At 33.4% G+C, this 9065-nt stretch overlaps 1 protein-coding gene across 1 annotated transcript; it reads right to left on the reverse strand.

Moving 5' to 3' along the window:
- Window positions 1–83: 83 nt before the first annotated feature.
- Window positions 84–8605, reverse strand: LOC111504054 (E3 ubiquitin-protein ligase RNF34). Its single transcript, XM_023158536.2, has 6 exons — window positions 8207–8605; window positions 5919–6049; window positions 5370–5498; window positions 1275–1471; window positions 1007–1217; window positions 84–582 (listed from the first exon to the last, which is right to left on the reverse strand). The coding sequence occupies exons 1-6, from the start codon at window positions 8311–8313 to the stop codon at window positions 404–406; spliced, it is 954 nt and encodes a 317-aa protein (XP_023014304.2). The 5' UTR covers window positions 8314–8605; the 3' UTR covers window positions 84–403.
- Window positions 8606–9065: the final 460 nt, after the last annotated feature.

Genomic DNA, 9065 nt, shown 5'->3' on the forward strand with positions numbered 1-9065 from the left:
AATTTTATAGCAAATTGAATTCTTCTCTTCTCTCTTGTCGATCTGAAGATGGATCTCGAAACACTTGAAATAGTATACAATAATCCGAATTAAATTTCATTTTATTATTTGTATACAGTAGTTTTTGAAGTTTCTACATTAAAATTACGCTTGAAATATATGTCTATTTGAAATTTGTTTTTGTTTTGATTCCAATTTCATTTCGCCATACTAGAGGGAACTTTTTTCTGTGGAAAATTTCAAGAGCAACACTTTAAAATATATATAAAAATCTTGGTATAACAGTTATAAATGTACACAACTGACTATTTTTTTTTTATCTAATCACTATCACCAATTCGTCTGTATAAAAAATCATCACATTTTTATAATAAATATTATAAATATATAACTGATAAAGATATCAAGCCTTGAAAATTCTGACTACTCGCACTACGTACTGTCGACAAATCGGACACTCTGCCAACTTCTTACCACACTCTGTGCATGTCGCGATATGGCCGCATTCTAATAATACACAATCTAGGGGAGCATCCATGCACAACTTACACAGGTCTTGAACAGGTAAATTTTCTGGAATTTCTGTAACAAAAACGACAACAGATTAAAGACCTGTGTAACAAATTTTGTAAGCAGTTTCCCCATCTCTTTAAGAAACCTTGTCTAGTGACCCTGACTGCTGTAGCCAATTTAACGGAAAAGAAGAAGAAACCATATGACCGGGTTAGCTTATAGAGGGTTGCTATTTGTCAAAATTGTTGGCCGCCATGCTTTTTACGTCATTGGAGGGAATAATAGCGTAAGACTTGAACTTTAAAGAAATGTTTTAGCATAATCTGCGATATAATTTTTTTTTCGGCGTTATAATCCTGCATTCATTTGTTCAAATATACATCCTTGATGTACATTCAAAGTCAATTGTAATTATAATAATAATGAACTTAATCTTGTAAAAGTAAAGTTTGCAGGTTAGGTTACTTGAAAAAAAAAAAACTAATATGCTCACCTTTTCTCAGTTCATTATTGTCTTCCCAAAGCCTTTCAGCTCTCTCAAGCAGTTCATTTTTTTCTATGCAACCTTTAAAGTCTACTCTGTTTAACGTCAACAATATTTTCAAATCTTTGGAAGAAAGATTGTGTAGTTCTTCCGCGCTGCCGAAATCTTCAATTTTCGGGTACTTGGGTGGCAGGATGGGGCTCTCATTTGATCTATTCTCCTGAAACGCAATGAAAAAAGTTGTCGGCATTTCTCTCGCTATAACACATATACTCACCACGACAGGGGAATCATGAGGTTCGTGATACGTCGTAGAGGTAGTTGGTTGGGGCTGTGGTGGCGTGAACCTAAAATTGTCCCTGCTTTGAGATTGCGGGGTTGAACATCGGGGAGACCTGGACGACTGATGAGATTGCTCCTGTTGCGGAGATCTGTTCTCTCTTTGCTGGGCACTGTCGCTGCTGATGACGGACTCTGAATTAAAAAAAAAGGTTTAGACTTGTTTACTTCCAGCTGACAAGTTAACAGCCGCAAGTTGTTGATGTTTTTGTAATAAGGTTCAATTATGTATTAGTTGGGCTGAAAAGTTCGTAGGCTAACACACAGATGGCGTTACTAGTATTAAATCCCTATGACTTTTTCAGTTCTCTGACCTCAAAAGATTCGCTGGAAAAAAATGTGCCGATGAAAAGGTATCCGTCGAAACTGAGGCCAATGGGGAATGTTCCTCAATTTGGATTATTACAGCAAATGCAAGTTTGAACAAAATAAAGTTGAGTTTTTCAAATGCACTTCAAAAGTATTCAAATTGATGTTTCGAATGTTGGGTTTTAATTTTTGAAGGGATTTGTTTCTAATTCACATATTGGCAACAGCGCAAGTTGAAATTTCTACTTAAAAAAAGGAAAATTATCTTTATGAATCAACAATTAAGGCGAAATATAAATCAAAGTTCAATACCACCTCCACAAGCCACATAAACAACAGTTGTTTTGTTATTTATTTATATAGAGGAAGATAGGTTAGGTGCACAAAATGTCATATGTCACAGAATGTTTCGGAACCCGGAACATAAGTAAACAGAACAGCACGCCTATGAAATGTGTCATCTTTGTTTGTCTCATACAGGTAACAGATTCATTGTCCTTTATTAGCTATAACCGATGTTGCCAAATGGTGAAATAGAATCGAATCCCTTTAAATGTTGAATGCATTATTTCATTCCTCTTTTTGAAGTATTTAAATAATTTTTTAAAGAAAACGGTTGATTTAATCATTTCGTCAATGACGAGTGCTAACTATACACATCTACTCTCACTATTGTCAAAAACCAATTCGAACCAGCCATACCACAAGATTTTCCCATCTTAGCTTGTAAAAAATTCTCAGTAGTATGTTAATATGATGACGATAACATAAATACATTTATCAATATAATATAAATCTGCAGTTGATTACTTTAGCAGTTGATGCCACTTAAATTGAATAAAAAATTAGAGAAATGTAGTGAGGTATCCAACTATTTTAGTTTTGCAAAAGAGTTCGTTTTTAACTGGACCAGAAAAGAGTTCATTTTATATTACGTCCGTAATGGACAGTTATAAATTCAATTTTGCATGAATTTTATAGTTGGCTTATACGTTGATGATTATCTCTCGTTTGATACACATCTGGATGTTTTAGCAACACAAATTATTTCGAGAGAGTTGAGTTTGTCTGCTTCAGTAGAGTCCCATCTAAGATATGGATTTTTTCCGGAGTAATACTTCACAAGTTAAGTGGCTTCTTTGAAAATTCAAAACTAGACAAGCCAGAACCACATACATTTCTCTGGAAATGATTTTCATTGTAGAAATCGCACACTAAATGGTGAGACCTCGTTGATACTTAGCTCGCATAGGTTTCGTTGTCGTTTGTAACGGAAAAAATATATTTTGTCAGATTTTTTCAACAGACTGCATAGCGATTTGAAGATTCCTTATTTCTTGAATCAATAATCGTTTGATCACCAAAACTCTTACAGGTACATTTTTACGTTGAAGACAGAAGGTAGAGAATTCATCATATTAAATGGTTTTGAGGTTTTGTTAATTTTTTTTGTTGGCAGCTAAAGCTGTTGATCAGAACTTTACAATATCTACATATCCATCACTAACACAAGAAACAATATTCCTTGTCATAATGACATCCACAATTACGCAACAAGATTCAATCATCATCTTTACACACCCCAAAATCAGTTAAATATATGCCTGTATGGCCCTATTTCCAATGGAATTAGGGTTTACAACCACCTATTGACAAAAACCGATCAGGAGGTATCTTACTTCAGATTCAGAAAAACGCTGAAAACATACTAACTGGATAACTCGTATTATACAATGAACGAGTTATTTTCTTCCTAGTGAACTCTCTTTGCTCCTTATATCATTTTAAAGTACATATATTGTTTGTCTAATCTGTTCTTGTTGTTGTTCTTTTGACTTGTTTTATGCCTTCTAGGTCTTTGAAACCAATAAAGATTATTATTATTATTATATTATTATTTTTTCAGAAATACGCGACGGACTGTGGCTGTTCATCGTTTTGAGGTTCAACTCAGTACACCTCGAACTTAACTGTTTAGGAACTCTTTCATTTGAAGAACGGCGTTTATGTGGAATAAACTTTCCAAATGGATTTAATCTCCAGCGATTCACATCCAATGTGAATCACTACTTTCGCACAGGCACCGCTCTTAGAGCGTCTCAAGGATGTTTCTGTAATACTTGTGTTTTGTCCTTGAAAAAAATAATAAAAAATTCAACATTTTGTATTTCCAGACGTGGGGCAGAAACCAAAAACTCAACAAACGCTCAAAAACACACACAAAAATAAATCTGTACCTTCTTTGTCGCTGCGGACACAAAAACAAAACGCTCTGGAACACAAATACATCTCTCATCTTTATAATTCGACCTCCGCTCTCTCGTAATGATACATTTTATCGATAGTTGCGAAATTCGTCGGCAATAATCTGCGATCGCTATTGAAATTGATAAAAACCATATCAATGATATTCGTCCCTCGCCAGTGAATTCAAATTCTTCTCTTTATCAGTCGATATTTATGGCGTGATGAGTTTTAGATAAGGTACGGTGGGGAGAAATTACAGGAAGTCCATAATTTTCGTTCGTTTTTTTTTTATTATACCGATTTCTTGCTCATCGAAAACGAACAAAACAAATGCATTCAACTCTCATATTAAATGAATGTTGGGTTTTAATTTTTAAAGGGATTTGTTTCTAATTCACATATTGGTAACAGCGCCTATATCAAGTTGAAATAATTTATGCGTACCTAGATATTCTACTTTAAGAAAGGAAAATCATCTTTATAAATCAACAATTGAGGCAAAATATAAATTATAGTTCAATACCACCTCCACATGCCACATAAACAACAGCTGTTTTGTTATTTATTTATATAGAGGAAGATAGGTTAGGTGCACAAAATGTCATATGTCACAGAATGTCTCGGAACTCGGAACATAAGTAAACAGAACAGCACGCCTCTGAAATATGTCATCTTTGTTTGTCTCATACAGGTAACAGATTCATTGTCCTTTATCAGCTATAACCGATGTTGCCAAATGGTGAAATAGAAATGTATCCCTTTAAATGTTGAATGCATTATTTCATTCCTCTTTTTTAAGTATTTGAATAATTTTTTAAAGAAAAAGGTTGAAATGATAAGTTTAAAATGCGTTGTTTTAGAGGTCTTTTATGAAAAATACTTGATTTTCGTCAGGAGGAACATTCCCCATTGTTATAATTGATTCTTATTATATTCTTTTTTATATATCTATAACACTGAATAGTGTCCCATTATTTCCACTTTATATTCCACAGTAAATATTGTATTGGCTATATTTCATCAATTTTAATCAATCTAATTTATATACAAACATCTTTTTTGACTAGTCCGATAAGTAACATATTCTGTAGTTTTCACCATACAATGTAAATTTTTTGTCATGAATTAATGATTCTGATTATGAATAAATAAAGTTTGGGCGCTGATTAATTACCGTAGATGAAATTTAGATACACCATTATACGCCAAAAATAAAAATACAGTCCAAACACTGGACTGCAAAAAGGGAACCAGCTTACTCACCATATCTAGCCCCAAGCGACTTTTCTTTTGTTCTTCCATCTAAAAATTGCGCTCGGAGAACAGAGATTTTCGTCAAATGAAGAGGCAATCACCTTCGTGAACAATTATTTACCAGAGAAAAACTCCGAATACTATTTGGACAGGTTACAAAGATGGGAGCTTCGCTGGGAGAAGTGTGTAAAGTTGAAGGAAGACTATGTTGAAAAATACTCACCCCACAGTTCGTTCAGAGGTCTCAAATTTGGTACGGATCCAGCAAAATTGGCAGTAAGCTTCTCAACCCCTCTTTTTGGCTTATCTGGAATATGCTTATTACAAAACAAATCAACCAGCTCTTGTTTCTCTGAAAAATACACACAAAAAACGTAAGAATAGTTGAATTGATAGAAAATATAACTTATTCAAAAAAAATACTTCAATGCAAAATGTCCACTTGGCAGTTCACAGAACCGCGACACGTTTCGCTATAAAATGACATCTTCAGGCGTCACAATACGCCTGAAGATACTATTGTAACGCCTGAAGATGCCATTGTATAGCGAAACACTTGTCACCGTTTTGTTAACTGCCAAGTAGACTTTTTGCAATGAAGTGTTTTTTTGAATACGTTATAATGGATTTACTTGTCAGTTCTATCATATTTCTGATAGTAAATACTTGGTAGCAGAGTAATTTAAAAATATAGCAACTTTCAGCTGCCTTAAAAACTTTCGAAGTAAATCGTGGATATTCTCCATTTCAAATCAATTCAAATAATACTTACCGACCAAACCATGTGTAGATATATTTCGTTTATTTAGATAGTCTTGTAGATCTTTGGATTTGAGTTCCATTAATTTTGTTTTATCCGGAGGACGGTTGAGTAAGATTAGACATTTTTCACAATAGAGAACCCTACAAAATAACCCACATAAAACCTGACCAAAAGTGTAATTTTACTTACAAAAAAAAGTTTTTAGGTAGCCTTGGTCGTAGGTGAAAAATAAAAGTGGTGTGAAAAAATATGGGAATAAATAATATTTATCTTTTAGCTGTATGAAATGTATGGGTAAAAAAAGGTATGTAAAAATATCAACTCATATTTATACAGTCCACTCAATAAGTAGGAGACGTAATAGAAGGCATAAGAGAACTATTTTGTAGAGAAAGACAAACTAGGTGAATTGAAGGGGTTACATTTTAAGCAGTGATTATTTTTAGGAAAGAAAGTTTTTGGATTTCTACTACTCCATCGTGATACAAAAAAAGATGTGGGAATCTTCCAAAGAAAGGAAGTAATCAATTTGAAAATAAACGTCATTCATGAATGAATTGTTATCCAATTTGGTACTGAAGAGCCTTAAGGCAAGTGTTACGACGAAACATCGATGTATACCAGTGAGGATGACAGTGTTCCATGTAAGTGCAATTTGTTACCAATCATTTAAAGTAGAACTTCTGTGAATGATATCTGAATTTATTCCATAACGAATGTTTGGAATACAAAATGAGTAGAGAAAAGTATCTTCTGTATAATTCAGTGTTCATATAAAAGTATTTGTTTCGAAAGATTTTTTTTCTTTCGTGTAATTCAATGTTTATATGAAAGTAGCTGTTTCAGGAGGACTTTCTTTCAGTTTGTGTCTGAAAGTTACTTCTTTGCATGGTCTACACACCCATGTATACAGTTACTTATTTTCAAATTGATTACTTCCTTCCTTTCTTTGGAAGATTCCCACATCTTTTTTTGTATCAAGATGGAGTAGTAGAAAGCCAAAAACTTTCTTTCTCAAAAAACAAACTATGTATTGTTACTAGAGATGGACAAATGAATTGAGGTTGGAAAAATGTTATCAACAATAAGTAAAATGTAATTATGAATGAAATATAAAGAGAAATAATGAGAAAAAACAAAAACAATCGATCAAAGCTATTTCATGATTTTTTATATTGGATAACTAATAAGTGAAATTCAATAATTTTGTTGAAGTCAGGTTTGAACAATTATTTTTTTAAAACTCCTACTTAGTTGAAAACATGAAATAGTGTATTATTGTATAAAACACTTAGATTAATATTGAAACAAACCCAGAAAACACATACATACGAAGTCTGTTCAAAAAATTAAGTGAGTGTTCAAATTTCAAGGTCTTGTAGCGAACATATTTTCACATTTTCAGCTGTTTGGCATGTTTAGTTTTTTAGTGAGACGCATAAAAGTTATAAATCGTTTGTTCCAGATATATTCTGAGATTTCTTTGGCTATCGGTATAGTTATATTCCCTGAAGCATGAATAAGTTCATCCAAATTTTGAAACCATTGTTTGTTTTGTTTCATAACAGTGTAAATCGGGCATTCAACGATGATATGAAATAACTTTTCGGTCTTATTACTATTGCAAACAGTACATATTACACCTGGATCGATCAAATGCATAATTCCATTCAATGTGAACTTAATTTTAAAATGATGGGCCATGCGTACCTGTGCTATGAAGGAACTAGCTTCTCTCAAACAATAGTAAGTAGTCTCATCTGGTCTACGAAATTGTAACTGTGTTTTTAAGTTTTTAATTTGTTCACAATTTTTTAGTAAGTCCTGAAGAAGGAAATAAACATTTCCTAAAGCTTGACGCAATACCAAAGAGTTTCTTTCTTACTCCCTGGCATCCTCAAAATTGACTGTAACCTCACAAACAGAAATCACTCAATGGTTTCAAAGTTCTTTCTGTATATATATGACTACGTGTTCTGACTAACAACAGGTGTTGATAGTGAGAACACGTAAAATTCATATCTTGTAATAGCTGTAATGTAAAATGTATTAAAGGTAAATGGTGTCCTTTACCTTGGGAGTAGTTTCATCTTATAAAAAGACTTTCCATTCAATAAATGTCACCCTTAGTTATACAGATATACTAAATTCAAAAGGTTTCACTGAATCGGATTTCTAAAGAGAGGAAAGCATTCAACTTGATTGGAAATGTATGTATCAACAGCTTCAGTAATATTATGCGGCGAGGTTGTGTTATTGTTTGTTGTGGAATATTCAAGAATGTAACTTGTACTCACCCTTCTTTTCTCCTCAAACATTTATTGCAATACTTGTCTTCGCATTCCCCGCATTTAATTTTCCAATTAAACAGATTGAAATCCGACCTGCACTTTGTGCAAGGCATTTCAAAGAGCTATGATTCAGATTACTGCACTATCAGCAGACATCACAAAAACTGGTTAGATTTTTTGTTTGCCAAAACCTTGGATCAGGACACTGTGTGTAAAACAATCATTTTCTCAGCAATGAACAAGCATAATTGAAGCATTTTATATCGTTACAAGTGGACTTCACTTATGGTACTATTAAGTATTTTAAAAACTTGCTCTAGAAGTATTTCAAGTGCTTTTCGCCTCCCAAATTTCATTCATCAGAACAACTTCACACAACTTCTTCACCTCGAACTGTCAGATTCCTGACAGCTCCACAGTTGACAGATACCAGGTACGTCAACGGGGAAAACATTTATGGATGGGGACGCTAGTGTATAAATAAATGGTGACATCGAACGGTAAAAAGTTGATTCGTACAACTGAATGTAAATCTGTTTGAACTCAATTATTCAATTAACCAGCTTTTGCTCCCCACTTACAGAAAACGTCAAAATTTCAAACTTGTGTGAGCTGAGGATAACCGAGGTCTTACCTTTTAACGTGCGATCCTTCCCAAAAACTAATCTAAAATCATTTTCATTTCAATTTGAGTGACAATTGTTATTGATGACCAAATCTGCTGAAATTACAGCTCATAATATGTGGTTACACTGCCATTAACAGCTTATCTGTTCAGTCACCGCCCAAGATGAACATCTTTTTCCACATACTAGTGAAATGTAACGATATTTTTTAACGGTTGCTAATCTTGCATGAGGTAGGC

This window comes from Leptinotarsa decemlineata, unplaced genomic scaffold (assembly GCF_025532065.1).
Source record: "Leptinotarsa decemlineata unplaced genomic scaffold, Ldec_3_MD MMD2_P_RNA_scaffold_12, whole genome shotgun sequence".
Classification (NCBI taxonomy): Eukaryota; Metazoa; Arthropoda; class Insecta; order Coleoptera; family Chrysomelidae; genus Leptinotarsa; species Leptinotarsa decemlineata.